The sequence below is a fragment of the Patiria miniata genome, unplaced genomic scaffold, assembly GCF_015706575.1.
Source record: "Patiria miniata isolate m_02_andy unplaced genomic scaffold, ASM1570657v1 HiC_scaffold_7, whole genome shotgun sequence".
Classification (NCBI taxonomy): Eukaryota; Metazoa; Echinodermata; class Asteroidea; order Valvatida; family Asterinidae; genus Patiria; species Patiria miniata.
The window spans coordinates 31,838,942-31,859,640 of record NW_024037074.1 but is presented as its reverse complement, the minus strand read 5'-3'; the positions used below and the strand labels follow the sequence as shown (position 1 = coordinate 31,859,640).

At 38.8% G+C, this 20,699-nt stretch overlaps 2 protein-coding genes across 4 annotated transcripts in view; one reads left to right on the top strand and one right to left on the bottom strand.

Annotated features, from left to right (window-relative positions):
- Window positions 1-3,788, top strand: part of LOC119744396 (phospholipid-transporting ATPase ID-like) — a 43,042-nt gene extending 39,254 nt beyond the window's left edge. For all 3 annotated transcript variants that reach the window (XM_038220308.1, XM_038220307.1, XM_038220306.1), the window contains 3 exons: window positions 260-401; window positions 1,098-1,201; window positions 1,947-3,788. In XM_038220308.1, coding sequence (XP_038076236.1) covers window positions 260-401; window positions 1,098-1,201; window positions 1,947-2,546 — 846 coding nt within the window. In that variant the 3' untranslated portion in view covers window positions 2,547-3,788. The remainder of the gene's footprint in view (window positions 1-259; window positions 402-1,097; window positions 1,202-1,946) is intronic.
- A 7,525-nt stretch (window positions 3,789-11,313) lies between these two features.
- LOC119745355 (pyroglutamyl-peptidase 1-like) lies at window positions 11,314-18,982 on the bottom strand. Its single transcript, XM_038221652.1, has 5 exons — window positions 18,857-18,982; window positions 16,184-16,356; window positions 14,964-15,077; window positions 13,866-13,984; window positions 11,314-13,345 (listed from the first exon to the last, which is right to left on the bottom strand). Exons 1-5 carry the CDS (start codon window positions 18,885-18,887, stop codon window positions 13,168-13,170), a joined length of 615 nt encoding a protein of 204 aa, XP_038077580.1. The 5' UTR covers window positions 18,888-18,982; the 3' UTR covers window positions 11,314-13,167.
- Window positions 18,983-20,699: the final 1,717 nt, after the last annotated feature.

Below are 20,699 nucleotides of genomic sequence, written 5' to 3'. Positions count from 1 at the left end.
GCTTTATACCAAAGGCTTCAAAGCGCTTTACAATTATTATCCCTGTTCATCATGAATGAGACCATTTTTCTGCAGCAGCTCGAGATCAGCGCAATTTGGTCTCTATACCTTCACAGTTACCCATTTATATTCCTGGTCGGAGAGAGGCAATTGTAGTAAAATGTCTTGCCCAAGAACATGAGCGCCATGCGCCTCGTCTATTCAAGACTCCAGTATTACCATTATTTATTATTTATGATCTTTGCTCGTTTGCTCTCAGGATGTCAGTGACAAGAAGAGCATTGAGTACCCAGAGCTATACAAGCCGGGCCAGAAGAGCCTGTTCTTCAACTACTGGGTCTTCTCTAAGAGTCTACTGCAAGGCGTTCTTACCTCGCTGGTCCTGTTCTTCATCACCTATGGTATGTAGACCACTTTTTTCAAACCTTGGGTGTGTCTCTGGCTCTGGCTTCAAGCTGCAGCTTCATACTTATAGGTCCCTTATTTTGGAGATTCAACACAGTATGTGGCCAGGTATGCCATTTATTCAAATCTGGGGTGTGACTCAGACTCTGGCTACAAGCTCTAGCTGCATGATTTTAGGCCCCTGACTTTGGAGATTGTGAGTCAGTATATATGGCCATTTTCTGTTCCAGGAACATGAATCCTACTTCTAAGCCACAGCCAAAGTTTGGGGTCTTTTTCATTTGGTCCAAACATAAATTATTCAAGAAATGGTTCTAGGTCAGGGTATAAGCCAAAGTGGACAAACGAAGCTTTTAAAGGCAGTGTACAATTCCAAAAAAAAAAAAAAAACCAAGTACCACATTATTATGAAATAGCTTATACTTGTATGTAAGTGAATAATAGTCTCAATTTCATCCTGTGAAATCATGGTACCTGGTGTGCTCTCATTTTCAAGAAAAGTGGAATGTTTGTATCATTTTTCAAGATGGTCAGCCAACCACTGTTGGGGAAAAACATGAACAATGTCTCCCTCATGTCCATTGTCTCCCCAAGTTATAACAAATGATGATAATGTGTACAATTAGAAAAATAAATTTAAATGCAAATCCTTATCATTGATAGTTATTACAAATGGCTCTTTTTTATATCAGGTGTCTTAGCTGGGGATCTGTTCCCCGATGGCATGCCAGCCCATTCCCAGTCATTGATGGGATGCATTATAGCGACCATGGTGGTTGTGGTCGTCAACCTAAAGGTGGGTACCAGCAGGCCCTACATACAACACAGGGTGAACATGGGTGCAACTTTTCCTCCGATCAGCTGATTTTCTCTTTTTTTTTCCAATTCCAATGTCTGCCATTAAAAATTGAAAACAAAACTCTGTGCAAAGTCTTCTGAAGTCTTGGAATTTCGTCTTTTTTGTTGTTGGTGCTTTTCAGCTGCATGCCTGGGTGAAACGGCAAAAAGTAAATTACTCCATCAACCCTCCTTATGTCTGAACAGTCACAAACAGTAAAAAAATCAGTCCTCATCCCCTGCGATGCCTTTTACGCAGGCTAGTCACCAACAATCAGATCATACTTCAAGCAAGCACTGTGACTAGTCTAATTCAGTCAATTGGTAGGCACAGCCGGCTTATTAACCCTAACTCCCGAGGGGGTGTGCAAAATCATATTGAAATTGGAGGATTCAGGACTGTTAGGGTAAAGCATAGCTGTATCAAGCTACATAAACAGTCACAGTCAGTCAATCCTGCTTTATGTGGGCTGGGAGCTCTTAACTGTTGAAAACAGTTACTTCATTGATTTTGACTGAATGACAACTTTGCACAGAATGTATTTTTGCATCGGAGGCTTAAAATGAAATAGCCAATCAATTTGATGGTTATATAAAGAGAACACTGTGAGTGAAGTTACGTTACAAATAAATGAGTAGATAGGATAGGCGGTTGAAGTATGTCCAATGTGCGACACTAATTTTAGCCTTGTTTCTTTCCATAGATTGCACTGGATACAGCCTACTGGAACATCATCACTCACATTGTCATCTGGGCAAGTGTCATCATGTATTTGATCTTCATCTTCCTGTTCTACAGCGAGCCTGTCTATTCAGCCTTCCAAACCATCTTCACCTACGTGGGCGTGCCTGTCATGATGTTCCGTCTCCCGGCCTTCTATTTCTCACTCATCCTGGTTGTAACCATCCTGCTGCTGCCGCTGATGGGTAAACGGGCCGTGCAGGCCGACGTCCAGCCCACGCTGGCTGACAAAGTCCGGCTGGAGCAGCGACAGGAGCGGCAGGAGCTCAAGAAGGCCCGCAAGAAGTCCCTGCAGCTCCGCGGGTTCCGGTCCCGGGGCTCGGTGCGAGACAGCGTGCGGTCCACCACGGGCCTCCAGCGAACCGGCAGCAAGCGACCTGCCAGCTCCCGGTCGGGCTACGCGTTCAGTCACCAGGAAGGCTTCGGGGAGATCATCCAGAAAGGCGTCAACATGAGGAACGGGAATGAAGCGGGGCAGGCAGCAGAGGGCAAGAACGTCCGCAAGGCTTCAAAGGACAAGAGGGCTCCCCAGGCTACGATTGAGGAAAGCCCAGTGGTTTGACTAGATGGTGGTCAAAGGTCGGGGGTCAGTCAACAGGACATCATTGAGCTTCCTGGTAGTGTATTATAACAAGGAAAAAAAACACTTAAAAGTTCAGTGTATTTCATTGCCAGTCGTATCCATTTTGAAAGCAGTTTCACATCCAGGCATTCCTCCATCAAAGGGAGCAAGTTTCTAATTCAAATATTTGTAAATATCTCCCACCCGAAGTCTTTGTATTAAGGCCAGTTCATACTTCTCGCGAATGTGAGTGCAAATTTGAAACATTCACATTCAGGAAACATTCACAACAAAATTTGTTGTCGTTGAAATGTGTTCAACATTTTGTAAATTTGCAGCACGAAAAAGTTGCCGTTACGTCACAAACTTGATATCGTCTCATTTGAGCTCGCCGAGTATGAACTGGCTTGTAAAGTTTGTGACGGTGGTTGTGTCCTAGCCAAGTTTCACATAGGAAGATGAAATGACACAAATCTGAATACTTGCATACACCGAACTGTATCAAATGTCTAATGCCTAATTATGTCTCACGCACTGTTTAAATGTATCGTAAATTGAATGTCAACAATCACTGTGTTGTGCATTGAATTTTTTTTTGTTGGTTGTGTTCTGATGTAAGGTATGACAATTAAATGAATGCATTTCTCGTAATTGATATTCTGAACAAATTTTATAACTGTTTTGATGATTTAAGTGTTCATTTTTATGTAGTTTTAGTGATTTTTGTTTTTTATTTTCATCTTTAAATGTCTTGTCAACAATGTTAAAAAAATAATTTTAGAAAACAGTTTGGGTGGCTTTATTTCGTGCACATTTCAGAATATAATAAAACAATTCCGTTTTAAGAATTTTCATACATAATCAGGGACAAAAATAGTATCAAAATCCATTATAAAATTTGGAAAAACATTCATAATTTTGTTATCGTGGAAGAGATTATTTAGCTTGAAAATGGTTTACAAATATGTGCAAACTTTATGTACAAAAATGTACCACAAAAAATGTTGTCCAAACAGAAAACAGTACCTTGTAAATTTTAAACAGTTCAGGCCTATTGTTTTTATTATTGAAAGTGTAATTATCAATCTGGGTATGTACTTGTAGTTTTACTAAATTGTTTTATCAGTTTTTAATACAAAGATAGTTGGTAGAGTATTACATGTAGTTGGTAATCAATGTGTACATATTTTGAAGATGCATATAATTGTTTTTTAAGGAAAGAAGTAGACCTATAGGTACCATGTTTCATTCCAATTATTTGTCATATGTTTTGGGTCTGGGCTAGTCTGAAAATTTGGGACTCCCAATGCTGTGTATGAGAGTCCCAAAACTTGAAGTATTGAAAACATGCATAACAAGAAAAGAGACTGGCACATGAAACAACTACATGTAGTCCTTCGCCATTTTAGTATTGCATCAATCACCTGTGTCAAAAGAAACATTGGGTACTAGTCTTTATTTCTACACATTCTCCCATAGTCATGCCACCAGACTACTGAAGGGTCAATCTTCTCAAAAAGGTGGACATGTACCAGTACTCATTACTCGTCTAATCCTAGGCTTCAAATTCAATCACTTGGCTTCACTCTCAGGTGCAAAATGTCGAAGAAAAGTCTCTTCTAAAAAATGGAATTGAGACATCACACTTGCCTGGTAAAATTTGGGGGCTTTGTCTTTGCCTGGTGAAAATGTTGGGTGAAGTTTGTAAGAGTGAGTATTTGCCTGATTTTGTTTTGCAAGTTTTTTTCTCTGTGCTCAAGGTACCAGTCTGGTCTGGACCTTGGTTAGTTATGTACCCATTGAAGTACATTACATTGCCATGATGTTGTTTATAAAAACAAATGAGGTTATGTGTGATACAATAGTGATACATAATAATGATCAAATAGTGCTCTGCACATTCCATTTGGGATAGTGTTGCTTTATAGCAACAACAGCCATGGGTTAGCTCTTTCACTCTGCTGGCGCGGGTGAGCAGTTTTCACAACTTTGATTCAGGTTTCCATCAGTGCTGTACTACTCGTACATGGTACTCGTACTCGAGTACAACTCAAGTACTTTTTTAAGAATACTTGCACTTGTACTCAAATATCAAAATACTCGGACTGAATTCAGGGTACTCGTACTCGAGAAACAAAGTACTTGGACTTGACTATTCGATATCGTACTCCATTATCAAAGTACTCGTACTCAATTATAAGGACTTGGGAGGAAAATTGAGTAATTTGGTGTTTTTGGCTTTCAAGAAGTCTTGCTCAAATGTAGTCCCCAAAAAAGTCCATGTTGCTGAATTGATGGTGTCAGTTTCCACTTGTTACTTGATATTTTAATTGTTTCCATTTAGGTACTCCAAGGGTCCAAAACTTGGAAATTGAAAAAAAATTCCACTTTTTTTTGAAAATGATAGCACACCAGGTGCCATGGTTACATCACAGGATGCTTGAGACTATTATTCACTAACAGTCAAGTAATAAGGCATTTTATAATAACTTGGAATGTTCTTTTATGTTTGCAAATGTACATTATCTTAAAGGAAAGAAATATGTACTTTAACGCTAACCGAACTCAAACCATAGGTGCAGTACCCCTAAACTGATGGTCTTTTATACTGGGGTCGGCATACCTCCAGAAACTAAGTCCAACAGTGTGTGTGTACAATTTCCCATGTGTGTGTGTGTTGGAATTTGCCAGTATGGGTATGGTTCCTAGTAAATTAGGCTGGGGAGTTAGGGTTAATAAGGATGTTGGTCATTTCTTTGCGTGAGTGTAGAAAATAGGAAGATCCATATTTGATGATTTTTTTTACACAGATTTCTTGTCAAATTTACGAGCACCTTTCAATTTGTATATACTAATTTGACACCTTTTTTAAACAATTTTATTGTGTAGTACATACAGTTGTATGTGCTTCCAAAGTGGTTTTTAAAAAAATCTTTTTAGTGGCTCATTAGAAAATATCTTTTCTGGGGTAAAAACAAAAGTGGAATATAAAGTTTTTTATGCAAACAAATTTGCAATGAAGATAACTTGTGGATTATTTTCAGGTGTACTTAATTATAAAAAAAAGTATCGCACAGAATTTATAATGGTATGTGGGCTGTGTACGACTGTACGTGTATCAGCCAATCTTATTGTACCAAAAAAAATAGATGTACCATGCGAGTGCTTGTGTCAAAATGCAGACAGTGAAATTGTGAAAAGATCCTGCTTTTGGCGCACTTGTCCATTTATTTAGTTGTTTTTCAGTTTCAATTTTTCTTTTTCTGTAGTTGAACATTTTTTGAGGTTCGGGGATTTTTTTCTTGTGCTGCTGGTCAAAGATGCAAGAGCTACATATTTATGGATACCTTAAGTACTCACGAAGGCAATTATGCCAAGCATTAAGTGTATTATACGTCTATCATCTTGATAAATAAATTTGGTGGAAATATGAGAATTTTTCAGGTCGGCTATTGCAAAGCAATCGTGGTGATAATAGTGGGGTAAAATTAAGGTGATGATTAAGGTCATGGTGGTGATCAAATACGGGAAAAACCATGGTGCAGTTTCCTCTATGCACATTGTTAACGTCCGCTTCATGAAGTTTGCTTTAATGTCCGTCAGTTGAATGCAGTTGTAATCTTGATCCAAGACTGGATTTGTTTTTTATTCCCCTAACATGCGTAATGCAGCCAGTCCTGGCAGGTGCGGTAACAGGGCCGTGGAAGTAGAGGTCGCTACCAACGAGATGAATCAAAATAAAGTCATGGGAACTTTGGCAATGCTACCCAGCATGCCCAGGGAATTCCAAGCATACGTTGATGCATGTACATTAGCTTGAGTGTAGCAAACATGTAATCATCTTAGAGTCCTCTATTGACCGCCATGGTGGTTATCCGTGCTTGGGACTAAAATCCAAATCTAGCTACATGTAGCTAGTCTTGGAATCAAGACTAATGCAGTTATGTAATTCTAGATGTCTCCTGAGTTAGTTATTAATTCTATTTTCTTAACGAATATTCTTGTAATGTGTATGGACAGAAACGTGAAGACCAAAGTACTTTAAAAGGATATCTGTACATGTACTATTTTTCTATACTCAATGTATTGGTGTTATATGTGTGTTGGTGAAAAGTCGATACTGTACTGAAATTGTAACAATGTCAACAGTGAGGAAAGTTTTATTTTCGTTCTTTCTTTTAATATGGTAATGTAAACCTGTGTAAATGTAACTTAGTAAAATGGTGGTGAACTGAGAGGTAGATTAAAGTAATGGTTTATTCGTAATGGATTTTTTGGTGGATCTCTGTTTTATGTTCTCCCCTGCCGTGTCTCTCACAACAAGATTTGACGTTTTTCTTTCGGGATAAACAATTTGCCGCAGGTACCAACAAAATTAAAGGCAAGTTCTTGTTCTGAAGTCAGTATGAAGTCTTACAAATCTTGAACATGCATTTTTGCTGCAACTTTCATATAAACAAACATTTATCTTTTTGATTGCATGAAAAAAATTGCAGAATGGGGATTCGGTCACCACCACCTCCATAGACTTGTGTTATCCTGAATTTATCCTGAAGACAGTTTACCAATTCCTATATGGCCGAGAGCCCATCACGTGGGTGGTTTAATAAACCGCTGATAAACACCGTCTGCTTTTAACACTTTATTCCTGCACCGCTGTGTTCTGCGCCACATTGCGCAGTGTGTGACTTTTAGCACTAACCGCACGAGGCACATACATGTACCATTTTGGTCAGAGGGGTGTTCCACAAAACATGAAATAAAATTGTTGAACAAAATTGTTGACATTTTGTTACATTACGACTTGTTTTGACCAAGAGGTACTTATGAAGGGGAATACATATGTGCTTAATTGCCAATATTAAACAAGTGCGTTTATAATTGGCTAGGTGTCTGTTCGCGGATAATCCACCAGGCCCCTAGCCAGTTTAAATGTACTTGTTTAAAACCGGCCAATGGGAGAAGGGGGTGTCAAAATCCCCCCCCCCCACCAGTATTCGTTGTCTGCAAAATTGTGTCGGTGATTAGTGTCACCTTTTGTCTGAGTGTCCATGATCCTCTGCTTTGAACAGTGCCCCCATTTGTCATGTGTATAGCCCCCTGAATTGGCTTTTTCAAATATCTGACTAGAAGAAAACAAACCAACAAACAATTCTTCAGTTTTACTGTTGGACTGACACTTTTAATGACGACGTCCTCAGCACAACTTAAAAATAAAACAGTACAAAAGATATACATGTATATTATACAATCACACAAACCACATACTAATCAACACTATTCTTCCAATTTTAGCCCTAAGATTTTAGCAAGCCACAGATCTGATTTAAAAACATTGACAAATAAAAATAAACCTGCAAAATGGGCAGCGGAGGATGTTTATAAGATATAACTACATAAAAATCCATAAAATTCCAAGCACGCAAAAAGATCGTTGGGAAGAGAGAGTTGCAGAGCGAGATGTTTGTACAGCCAAACAGGGATATACATTTTATACCTGTAACAAATTTTTGGTTTCCAAAATCTTATACCATAAAATGCCAACTTAACTGTGTCCCTGTTCAACAGATTCAAATTCTTTGGTATGTTCAAATTTTCTGCTGTACAGAAAACGTCCTGAGGTTCAAATTATAATATCGTTATAAACATCCAGTAATTGTACATGTACCTTGCCACTGGTACAGGACAACTTGTGTGGTATGCTAAAGTAATTGTGGTACAGGGAATGACTGTGATCCATTAAAGGTAATATACAACATTTGTAAACATAAAAAACCTACCAAATTATGATGAAATACCTTAGTTGAATGTATTTAAGTGATTAATAGTGTCCACTTCAGGCATCCTGTGAAATCATGGCGTGCTGTCATTTTCAAGTGAAATTGAGTTTTTGTATCAATTTCCAAGGGCGACCGACCATCATTGGGGGAAAAAACTGACTTTTTTTCAAATACTGTCCCCAATTCACCAAAATTAGTTAGTCCACATTTTGTTTGCAATATCAGTAACACATCTGTGAATGGTGCAAGCCAGGTAGTCTGGCTCCCTGACCTGACAATTCCCTGACGTCTATAAATTGCTCCATTTTGTCTGAAGTAGGGACAGGGAAGCGGACTACAAGAACAGCATTAATCTTTGTTTTTCTAGCATCTATCATGTCTATGAACACAAAACTTTAAAACAGGCCAGTGTAACAATGTTTGCTATAAAACCCTGACCCCCAATCCATCCATTTCTGAAATTTACAGCAACAGCAAATGTTGTGTATTACCTTTACAAATTCATTGGAACAAGAAAAGTCCTGTTACATTTGGAGTATTGGTGGTGCAGGGAAGCTGTTGTGAGAGTGGGAGGATTGAGGTATCAATCCGGATCAAGGTACTGTACATGAACGCGTGGCCCCCAGATATGGTGAAAAAAAATTGCTCGGTACTGTACTTTTACAACTGCTTGATGAAGGTTATTCTGAACAATAGCTGGCACAATGCTTCCACCATAACTGGGGGCCTCTGAAAGTGTACAGTAATTACGTGCGAGTAAGGAAAGTTAGAAATATATCCAGACCCCACTTCTTTGGTTGTGTACAAAGTCTATGGAGAGTCAAATGCATATTTTCAGAGTATATTCTAACAAAATTGGAAATGTTTCTCAGTCCCAGATTCGTGTCTTTTCAACATTTTGCATGACTGACCTTCATTATGATAAACAAAATAAGAGTGGCCCAAGATGCAACATTCTTTCTGGAAAGTTACACAGAACCAAATTTAAATACACATCATGTGGTTAGTGCACAGTCCAGTGATACAGATCTGGTCCTGCAGCTTTTTTTCTAAATTTGGATTATTCTGTTAAAGCCTTACATTTACGACAAGTCATAAAAAAATATTGCAAAATATTTCCATTCGCTACACTTACTACACATGCATTCATATAATTAGCTCTGATAATAAATATAAGTATGATCAATATTTACAAAGTAGAAATGCGGAGGCTACATCTTGTTTGTTAAATTGTAAGATCAAAGTGTCAAACACTAGCTTAAAAAAAAAAAAGCCACAAAAAGACAGGCACTTTTTCTTTTTTGCTAAGTCTATGCACTCTCTCATGCTCTAGCACTGAAATTTATCAATTTGTTAAGCTCCGAGGCAATATTCTACTGTTAAAATATACATGTGCGTAGATTTTTTTTCGATGGAAATAATCGGGTTAAAAATCTACTGGTGATAAAAAAGGCCAAAGTTACAAGTCTAGTTCCTAGACACCACTAAGTGCTACAGGCTTTACAGAACAATAAAATACATGCAGGTAAAATGAACCTTGTTCTAAATATAACCATGATATTGTGGGTTGTTGGCTGCTCAGTCACAGTCAAAAGTCTCATATGGGCTCTGTGCACAAACGAAAGAGGGCGCCCTTTTACCTAGCAACAACGTCCCATGGGCGGGACACATACATTTCGCTGGTTGACGCGCGCGCAATGTTCCTTGTGTGTGACGCAGGTACACCAGGGGATTTTTACTTCATGTGCTGTATGTACACGCAGTGGCTGCGCTCCACAGCAAAATATTGCAGTCAGGCAAGATGGCGTCGTTCGATCACCCCCGACTGTACTTTCTTTGCCGGTGAGGGGGTACTTGTGAACGGAGCGGATAAATATTTATTTAGCTGTTCCACGAAAGCAGCCATTTTGGTGCAGGGCATTGTGGGGCATTTCTGACAATGCAGTAAGAACAATGTTGCACCATGTTAAATGGAAGAAAAATGGCACACATGAAAAATGGCACACATGATCTTTTGTTCCAGACACATCCGTCAAACAATGCTAGTACTGATTTGAGTATCTAACTTCTTAATATATTCAAGAATAACAATATTAATTTTATAATTAAAACAAAAGAAATAGGGGGAAATGACGGGAAAAAAATTATCTGCATCTACATGTCTAACTGGCCAATCCAAGCCACTAAAAATCTTCAAAACTTTACAAACTTGATATTTTAGTTGAACGTATTAGTGAAATAAAAAGTATTAGTTGGAGTAATTTTTTCGCATGTCTAAAAATGTCAAAAATATTATATGACAATATGCTACAACTATTACACAAGTTTCCGGTGCATAGATGAACGGAGAAAAAACAAAGACAATATTTGCACCAATTAATAACAAAGAGATCATACTAATATACAAAGTACAAAAAAAACGTGACTAAAAATGAAATTTTGTAATTTTGTCTGGTCTATTTAGGAGGAAAAAATATCTTCAAATGTTAACCAAGTTTTATCAAAATTCATTTGCACATATTGTACATTTCAACCACATTTTGTGGTAAACAGTACAAATTTGCAGTTTTGAGCAGAAATTGGCCTGGTGCTGAAGCACCTTACCTCCTAATACGTGAAATTATTTGAAAATTTGTAAACATTTATTTCATGAGAAATCACAGTTTCACATTGCAAGGATGTCTAACTCTCTCAGTTGGCTATAAAAAAAATGTACATATTGACAAGGTTGGTTTTTACATGCACTTGTGCTTCTATGCTGGAATAGTTAATAAAGCAGGAGAAAATTATGTCTCAAAATAGCTACAAGCATACTCATTAACCCTAACTCCCTAGCATGATTTACTAGGAACCATACCCATCCTGGCAAATTGGAAAATGCACACACACATTTCTGACTTTGATTCTGGAGGTTTGCAAACCCAATGTAAAACACTATCAGTTTAGGGGTACTGTACCCATCCTGACAGATTCCAACAAAACATGCCGTTGGGATTTGATGGGTTGAGTTCTGTTTGGGTCAAAACAAAATATTTCAAACATGAAACTATGCAAAACATGAAGTAAGATGTGTTCCCAGAAACTGCATCCAATTTCTGCGTTTAAAGTGTTTGTTGAACAGGAGGCGAACAATGGTTTATAAAAGTCTTCTATTGTTCTCTCTTTAACTTCACACACTTTCTGATTGAATTTGTAGGTTTTTTTTAAATGCAAAACTCAAAACCTGTCTATTAACTCTTCTGTGCGGTGAGTACTACACTTATCCCATGAGCGCAAGTGGCACACGGAATAATGTACATGTAGTGCATCTGTGTCCCACATGCCACGAGGCCGAAAACCGATTAGTATATGTGGGGCGCAGATGCGCTACAATTTCTATGTGACAAGAGCACAAGTTTTTCTTCACGCAAAATGGACGCACAGTAAAGTTGGAACAAACGCGCTGTTCACAAAGTTTTCAGCCGTTATCCTATCGCACGTGCGTGCAGCGGGAATGGCACGTGCATCTTGAAATAGCACAGTACATGGAGTGCGGTATGGAAAGTGGTATATGGGATAATGTAGCAGGGTTTGTTGCCATGGATCGACCAATCAGATGAAAGATCAATTTTACTTGAAGACAAAAATACCTTTAAGGCATTCAGCCATTGAGGCTTTGTTCTTTGTGGCGCTACATTTTGTGAGACATGAATTCTATGCTATTTACCATTATAAATCAACATGGAGAGAGGTACATTGTATACAGTGTACCAGTAGCTGCAAGAAAACAGGCTTGTTGAGGGACATACATGTACATATGTAAGTGCCACATTCCTTTTAATACTCAGGTATGGACCCACATGAACTTGTCCAAATAAAATCCCACTGAAACAATCTGTCTCATCTTTCATCATTGCGAGTTATACTGAAATTTAAAGTCGACTTGTTATTGATGTACGTTCTATCATTTTCAAAAACATATTTTTCTATATTTCCTTCCTTTTTTTCTACATTGTTGGAGCACTGAGTTGTATTTTATGACAAGTTGGCATTACATATATGTGTGCAGGGTGCTATGGACACCTTAGAGTCTCAAAAAATTTCCCATTTCAGTTTTATCCGAGTATGTTGTCCGAACTCTTCAGTACCCACTTCAACAGTTACACTAAAATGCTAAAACAAGATAGTACATGTAGTCACATACTCACAACATTGCTAACGTTAACCTATTTTACATACACCATCATTACAGAAAAAAAGAAGACATTATCCCCAAACTGCTCACTTTGTGACAACTGATCTTGGAAGAAAAACTAGAGCCGCTGCTTTTCCGTTTCACAAAATATCTGTTTTTGCAATTTCAAAAAAATGAAGAATTCTGTTTCAGCCATAAATATGCGTAAGAAATCTGTTTCGCCTTTCGCATGTTATTAACACAAAGATGACTGAAGAACGAGTCTTGTCTAACACATTTGCTACAGATTTTAAATTAACCCAAACAGTGCGTACAGAAATTAATAAATTTCTATTTTGAGCACACTAAGGACTCCATCAGAGCCGTATATAGAGAGAGTTGTGACATGAGGGTCGCACTGTTTGGAACCAAAATGACAGTGAATGTAATGCCTACCCACACCCACACACACGCGCAGTGTGTCCCTACCACTGCAACTCTCAAAAGAAGTCAACAGCGCCATCTATTGTCCATGCACAAGTCCATGGCGCCGTTCCTTAAAGCTGAAAGGTGATTTCCATTACTTCTTTCTATTTTCTCATGAAGCAAAAAAGGTCAGTGGCCCTACAAATTCTGCAAATAAAATGTGTAAAAAAAGGTCCTCCGGGTACGAACCGGATGACCGGCATCACAAAATATTTGCTTTGACCGGCTGTACTTGCTTGAGCATGCTGTGTATGGCGGCTCGCAGCCCTTCTCCAAGCTGGCGGGCGGAGTAAGGCTTGCCCAGGGGCGGGACGTGGATAAAGGCGGTCTGAGCACAGTTCTGGTACAGGGAGGTGTAGTAGACGAAATCACACAGGTACCTTGGTCACAAAAAAAGGAAACAAAAAGAGAGAAGGTTCATTAGGGAGGCAGGTTGGAAGGGTGGTTTCCTTCCTCGCCCGTTCCACATTGTATATGGGCCCAGGTTGGTTTCCCACCCTGGTGCACATGTACATCTGCTTTTCAGTCCTGCCCTGATTCTCTGGGTTTCCCTCGGAATATTCTTCTGGGGTTTTCTTTCCACATCTGAAATGAAATTTTGTTCATTGTCTTCTCTCTACAGGTTTCTTCAGGGTTGCAAGCTACAGTGCCTGCTAGGACACTTTTGAGGAATCCTTGGTTTTGTTGTCAGAAATAAATAATAGTACATCTTTGATGCATAATTTGTATCTGTTTGGTAACCATATGTTATCAATGAAGGGCAGTACAACGTGTACAATGTGAAGTTAAAAAACGGTGTTTGTCACTCAGACAAAGCCTGGTGTAACCCTGTATTGTGAATTGCACATACATGTACTACATTCATGCCAAGTTTAAAAAAAAGAGACCGCATACACCTACTTTCCGGCATTGTAAGACACAACAGTTTTGGTGGGACAACCGGTTGAGTTGACTTCATCACAGACGACGGACATGTTGATTTGGCTGAGTATACAGTCAGGGCCGTCTCGAATACAACACTGTATTAATGAGCAAAAACAACAAGTTAAGGGGGGAACAAAATTACAGTAATAAACTGAAACAATAACAATAAGCCTTTTGATCAACATGGTTGTCTTGCACAAGACCCAAAAACTAATTGTGTATTCCTGGTAACCTTACCTTTCGTCTTTTATTTCATAGTTGAGTTTTCTTTTAATATTTAATTCGTACAAATGTACCTCCCCCCCCCCCAAAAAATGTACATTTTTGGGAAGTGAACATGTACTCCAGTTACATGTACAAGTCTGGCATATATTTGTTAGTATGCAAAAAGGTATGTTTGTCTTCTTACAAGTACATCTACGTGTCCAGTTGCCCTCTATGTATGTATACATATGTATGTACTGCATACAATCTATGTATGTGAAAATATGTATTCCCAGTAACAAATTAAAATTTGGGGGAAAAAATTGCCGACCTTCCTTTTTTTTGGCAATGTTACATGTACATGAATTACAAAATTGAATTTTTTTTCTTCAACTTTTATTTGGAGATACAGGCCAAAATAGGGCCACTTCATCACATCTCTTGGTGTTCCAACTTCCATAATTTTTGAACTAAAGATGGCATCAGCATGCGGTTTTCACATCAGTAATGCTGAGATTGTGCTCTTATCAAATCTGTAATAAATTTTTTTTGCCCAGGGTCGACAAATGACTCACATAGCTTGATCGCATCACAAATAATGACCTTAACAATGAACAGATGGTTTACCACATCTCTCGTTAAAAATGTTTGTAAATATGCAGTTATGGATGAATGTGCAATGGTTGTTGACTATAGTTGAACTATAGAAGACATTGAAGCAGTGTATAACATGGACAATTATAAATGAATTATAAATTATAAAAAGATCAAGTTTGTGTCCCCATCACTTATATCCCAAAACTCAAAATAAATGTAAACACCAGTTTCAAACAATGGGCAAAATTTAAAAAAAAAATTCAGCCAAGTTACCTTCGACTGAGGTATGTGAAATCCAACGTCTGGTTTGTCGTAGCCCGTGTTGTGTGCTTGCTGCTCTAGCGTGACTTCTTTCGCTATGCCCGACACACCGACGTGCACCATAAGCTGGAGACCAAAACGAGAGGAAAGACAAAAAGATTTTACCATACATACATGTACATGTAATTGTCTGGAAAAAAAGTACAAAATGTAGTAAGGCCAAAAAAAAAAAAAAAAATAGTCGATCTCTGGTCAGACCGAAGTTCCAGAATTGATGCGGCGCCGCGTTTTTTTTTTTTTTTTTGGGGTGGCTTTTTTTTTTTTCCAAGCTTGTATTGTACAGACCAGGTGGGTACTATTTTGCTTTTTTGTGTCCTCATTATACATTGGTGTCCTCCATAATTTGCCTCGGTGGCCTTTATCATTTGCCTTGGTGCAATTTCCACATTCCTTGGTGCTCCTTGGTACATAAAATTGAGGATGCGCTGCAATAGAGGGCGCTGTTGTAGCTTCCGTGTTAATTTGAAGAAAGCAAAAAAAGGTTGACGTGCATGATTAAAATCGACGCGCGCACTGACCAGAGACCGAGTATTTGGCCTAAGCCATATAAGAGTGCATTACTGCATTTACGGGTAGTATGGGAACAAGGTACCCAATTGGGAAAAAAATAACCATGAGTATCCGGGTACCCTTAAAGAAACCCAAACCCAAAAATCCAATCTCTGCAGTTTCTAGGTCCACGCGATAATAGTACCAGATCAGTGCATCAATGCAGCAGTTCATGTGCGTAGAGTGAGTGTTATAGCTTTATGATGAAAACTGCAACTTTCCCTACCGTCAGCAATGGTCTGATTTTAACTTCGAAAATTCCCCACACAGGACACTTAAAACCTTTATGTTTCATTGTCTGAGAAGTTAATAAGTAATTTGTTAAGTTGGTTATGGGTACCCGTTCAGTAAATCTGTAACCGGTTCCTGACATCAGTGGTCGGGTACTCGGGTACCGAGTTCCGATGAACAGCCCTAATGAAATGCACAAGTTTGCATATAAAAGCACTGTACACACATTAATTTCAGCAATGCCATTGGTTCTGCAAAAGTAAATATAATTATAGTATTTGATTAAGGTAAAAAACGAAGGTCTGCTTCCAATAACATGCCAAGGTTTTAAGGTTTCAGTTGGAATATTCGGTATGTTACATACAGCAGCCCCCACAGGAGTTTACACTTACACATGGGTCATACTCCTTCCATAGCTGTGGCACCATCTTCTTAGCTGTCTCATATTCCACTGCGATTTCTAAAGTGATGAGTTCAACGTCTTCATCTTCAAGACCGAGTCGCTGTAATTCCTGCACCGCCTTCCAACTGGCATTCACCTTGTGCTCCCAAAAGGGACCAAAACCTTGAAGTACAGTGAAACAACATCATTCACATTAGGTTTCAGCTAAATTGCAGAAAACGATTCAATCATTTTTTGGTAAGGCAAAAAAAAAAGGCTCCGGTTTCTGGTCTGCACGCGCGTCGCCGTAGCCATGCGCGGGGCGCGCATCGGCAAAATTAAAATCTTTTTTTTAAATGTAAACAAAATAGTAAGATGATGTCTCAAAACTGCCAAACTCACTGGTTTGACTGGAATCCTGCTGCTGCACAATTATAATGTGTTTTTGGATGGTGTTACGATCGAGTACATGTATAAGTTTTGTGTGGCCTCTCTTGGCTCCCATATATTTTTGCACTAAATTTAGTCGGGCACCATTTGTAGTCATCAGCCGACATTTGAAGAAAAAAAGAGTAAAAAAAAACCAAACAAAAAAACGCGTCACCGCACCACTCCATACCAGAAACTGAAGACTTGTTTTTGGGCCTAACCCTAGCCCTGCTGAATCCAACAGGATCCAACTAAGTCACATAAGCGATGGAGCCTGTTGGATTGAGCAGGAAACCCCTTGTGTACATTCCTCATGCAAAATGTTGGATTCAGCAGGCAACTGAACCGCATTATAACGCATTGTTGGACTCCGTTGGATTCAGCAGACAACTGAAAATAAGGCACAGTGGATTGAACAGGAAAGTCCGGTTGGACTCTGTTGGATTTAGCAGGGTAGCACTGAGGAAGTAGTAGGGGGTTAGGGTTGAAGTGTTTGTACAGAGAATGGGTTTGCAGCCACTTAATTAAAGGGACCATGAGATGCACCTTACTTGGAACCATATTTTGTGCAACTTTTTCTTCTTTCAAATGTATGAAACTATTTGACATCCCTTTTTGATTAATGTTCAAAAAGTGCCCTTCTTTAAATATTAAAAAATTCCCGTGCTTTTCCTCGACTCTACATGTAATTTGACCAAAGGTGAAAAGGGGTCAGGCACGTAACTATACAATCACCCTGCTTTTTTACACCAAGGCAAGAAACAGTGTTCATGAGGATGAAACTTCGCCTGACCAGTTTTGAAATATTATTGATCAGGCCAAAAAAAATAGTGCTGCTTCCGATTACATGGCATTTGAAAATAGGGTAGGTACGGTAGGGACATATTTTTTTGGTTGGCAATTTATTTTGTGTATGATCACTGTCGGCGTGTAGTCAAGGGCCAAGGCAAGGGTAAACGTTAGGATGTCTTTTGGTTTTCCCCCCTCATTTACACCCCCAAAAAATTAGGGTAGGGGCTGTCAAAATTGCGATCGTGTATCTATGGGCCTGGTTCCTTTATTAAGGGAACAAAATCCACTTTTAAATTATTTGACTACCCAAACTAGTTGGCGACATTCACAACTTATAGGTACGTCATAGATAATGGCAGGGCTTTAAACGTTTTAGGGAAATTTGGGGGTAAAATAAATGACGATGATAACGACAAAACGCAACACAAAAATAGAAATGGCGATCACCGCCCGATGTACCGTTATCGCGTAAGCAAGCAAGTCGCGCTGCATGGCACCAACCGGCCCGTAAACCGCGTAGGAAAATCGTAATTTCTACCCCAAGAAACTGCTTTAGCATATAGGCATGATAGGTCTAGGTTGACATTAAATTATGACAATGTCATGAATGTCATTTTTTACTACTATTAGTAATAAAATTTAAAAAAAATCTTGATTATTTGATCGAAACAAAACAGGGGCCCTACACTACACGATCGCCAAAGTTAGTAATTGATATCTTTGTTTTTTTTCCACTCATCTTCACCCCTAGCCCCAAATGTGGCCTATTTACTGGACTGCCTCCATAAACATAGGCCACACATCCACATGTACAAAAATCGTGTCGACGGAGCCAAATTTTGATTTTCACATTTAGGCTTAGTTTGTAGGTTTTTTTATGCTTTAGAAGCATACTCATCCTCTTTATAGGCTAATCAGAAAGTGCTGCCTTTTTCAGATGTATATTTTTCGTGAAATTTCCAGATTCATTTTTACACGTTTGCGTATCAAAATTTCAACATGAAATTTCACAAAAATTAGACATCTGAAAAAGGCAGCACTTTCTGATTAGCCTATAAAGAGGGTGAGTATGCTTCTAAAGCAAAAAAAACCTACAAACTAAGCCTAAATGTGAAAATCAAAATTTGGCTCCGTCGACACGATTTTTGTACATGTGGATGTGTGGCCTATGTTTACGGAGGCAGTCCAGTAAATAGGCCACATTTATGGGGCTACTTCACCCCAACAAATTAGGGTAGGGCCAGGGGCTAGGCTGTCAAAATACCGGAAGCAGAACTCTTTTTTTGTCTCAGCAACGTATTATTAAATGCTCAACTCAACTTGCATGAATGTCAATTGTAATTTTTCATGATTCACAATCACATGGATATTTTCCGGACGATCAGTAGTTTAATCCACCAATGTTTAAAGCCAAGAATGTAAGCAGGTCGCCAGCAAAATCTTGAAAACAATTCCTTCTTACCAGTCACAACAACGCTGCTTTTCTTCGGCATGTTTCTTTCCTCGAAAAGACAAACAGCACATCAGCTGTTGTGTACGCCTGGCCAGCTAGCTTCGCTTGATCGACCTCGTTATGTCATGGAATTGTACAGACCTTCCCAGGGTTCACGTCTACTCGATTTCAAATAATGATCACAGGAATAGAGTATCGGCTACAAGTTTGCCTCATTCTGATTGGTTGATGCGATAAATAGCGCGATAGGATCTTGTACCTTTGACAGTTTGTGAATCCTCGTCTGATAGATTTTTACTATCTCCATTCTCTTTATTCTAGTTTTGTGACATAAACTTAAGTATTTAATTATGATTACCTGCTTGCAGCTTCGAATTTACCTCATTTCAAGAAGTAAACATCTTTTTGTTTTGTTTTTATTTTTAGTGCTGGACTGTACCTTTATCGATAACTAACAGCTTGGGAACGAGGTTGTAAAAGGTCAGTCAATGCTAGACTGTTCCCATTCCTGCCATCATTATTGGCTTTTGTCGCTTTGCTGCGCACGAATTACGGCTACGGCTGAGAAGAACTATGGAAGGTCCAGCACTGCAAAAATGAAGACAAGTTATTTAAAATGACCAAAATATTGGTTGAATGTTAACAATACAACATATCAATAAAACTACAAAATTCTTTATAAGTATGCCCTTTTCCTACGTATTGAGGGCGGTATAATGACTTTTTTTGGAAAGATATGTTGTCAACCAAGAATTCAATTTATGCGCTTGCGGCAGCCCATAGAAAATGGCGCCAATGTTTACAAACATTAGAAAGGTCGAAACTGTCAGAATCTTTTGGCCTGGGAACCAGACTACTATCTCCGCATATCATAACGGGCGTAATTTTTCTCGCTCATCCTCTTTCTTTTGTAAATTGTAAAGCAAGCTGGCTCCAGTCCCTCAGAAAGAGTTGAAAATGCAATTTTTCGGGGTACAAAACTGAAGGGAAAAGAAAAAGAATCCGAACATGGAGGATTGATCATCGAGACAGCTTTGTCAACTCATGTGTTTAAACTTTCAATGGATTAAAAAAAAAATAATCATGACCACAAAATTATTATAAGGAAGAAACTTTTTGTCACTTAAAAAAATGCTGACAACCAATTGTTTGCCACTCAATGTTAGCTCTTTCGCGACTACACCGAAAATAGAAAGATGAATTTGTTTTCGGCGCTTTTCAACCAGGAGACCAACAAGCAGAGCCATAGTAATTTTCACTGCTGTGTTGCGTTTGCGCCTCTAATTCACAAAAAAGACACATTAGGCGAAGTAAAAAAAAAACATGTTTAGCGTCCCCGCCCGCTTCCTTTTTAGAGGCCTCCTCCTTTTTTTTTTTTTTTTTTTTTTTTAAAGACAAAAATTGATAAATTTTAACGATCTCTGCGCAGAAGAGATGTTCGGTTCTGCATAGTTACATCATTTTGGTCTCATTTTCTGTTGCATCTTGCCCATAAGAAGCCAATATGTCATTTCCTGAGTCCAAGTGGCGGCCATTTTGAAAAAAGCTGGTAACCATCTTGAAAAATAGCCCGGCCGCGTTGTCTTGAAAAATGTGTCGGGCGGCCATTTTGAAGAAAAAAAAAAAAAAAAAGGGCCTCCTCCTTCCTTTTTGTCAAAGAGGCAGGACGCTAAACATGTTTTTTTTTTTTTTTTGCCTTATTAAAATGGTCGCTTGGTTGGGCTGCGAGTAAAAACTGGGAAAATTAAGAATGCTCTATAAATAACTTGTGGGGAGGGAGGTTCAGCCAAAACTGGGGTTATAACTGGCAGTCCTGATCACGACTTCCACCCGTTGTTGTTCCCTCAAGTTC

What these genes read in the sequence shown, in the direction of transcription:
- LOC119745355 (XM_038221652.1), bottom strand. Translation starts at nt 18,887, where the DNA reads ATGCCGAAGAAAAGCAGCGTTGTTGTGACTG. An exon ending in AAGCAGCGTTGTTGTGACTG is followed by an intron (nt 16,357 to 18,856) that starts GTAAGAAGGAAT and finishes CTGTACTTCAAG; the next exon opens with GTTTTGGTCCCTTTTGGGAG. An exon ending in TTCACATACCTCAGTCGAAG is followed by an intron (nt 13,985 to 14,963) that starts GTAACTTGGCTG and finishes TCATTAATACAG; the next exon opens with TGTTGTATTCGAGACGGCCC.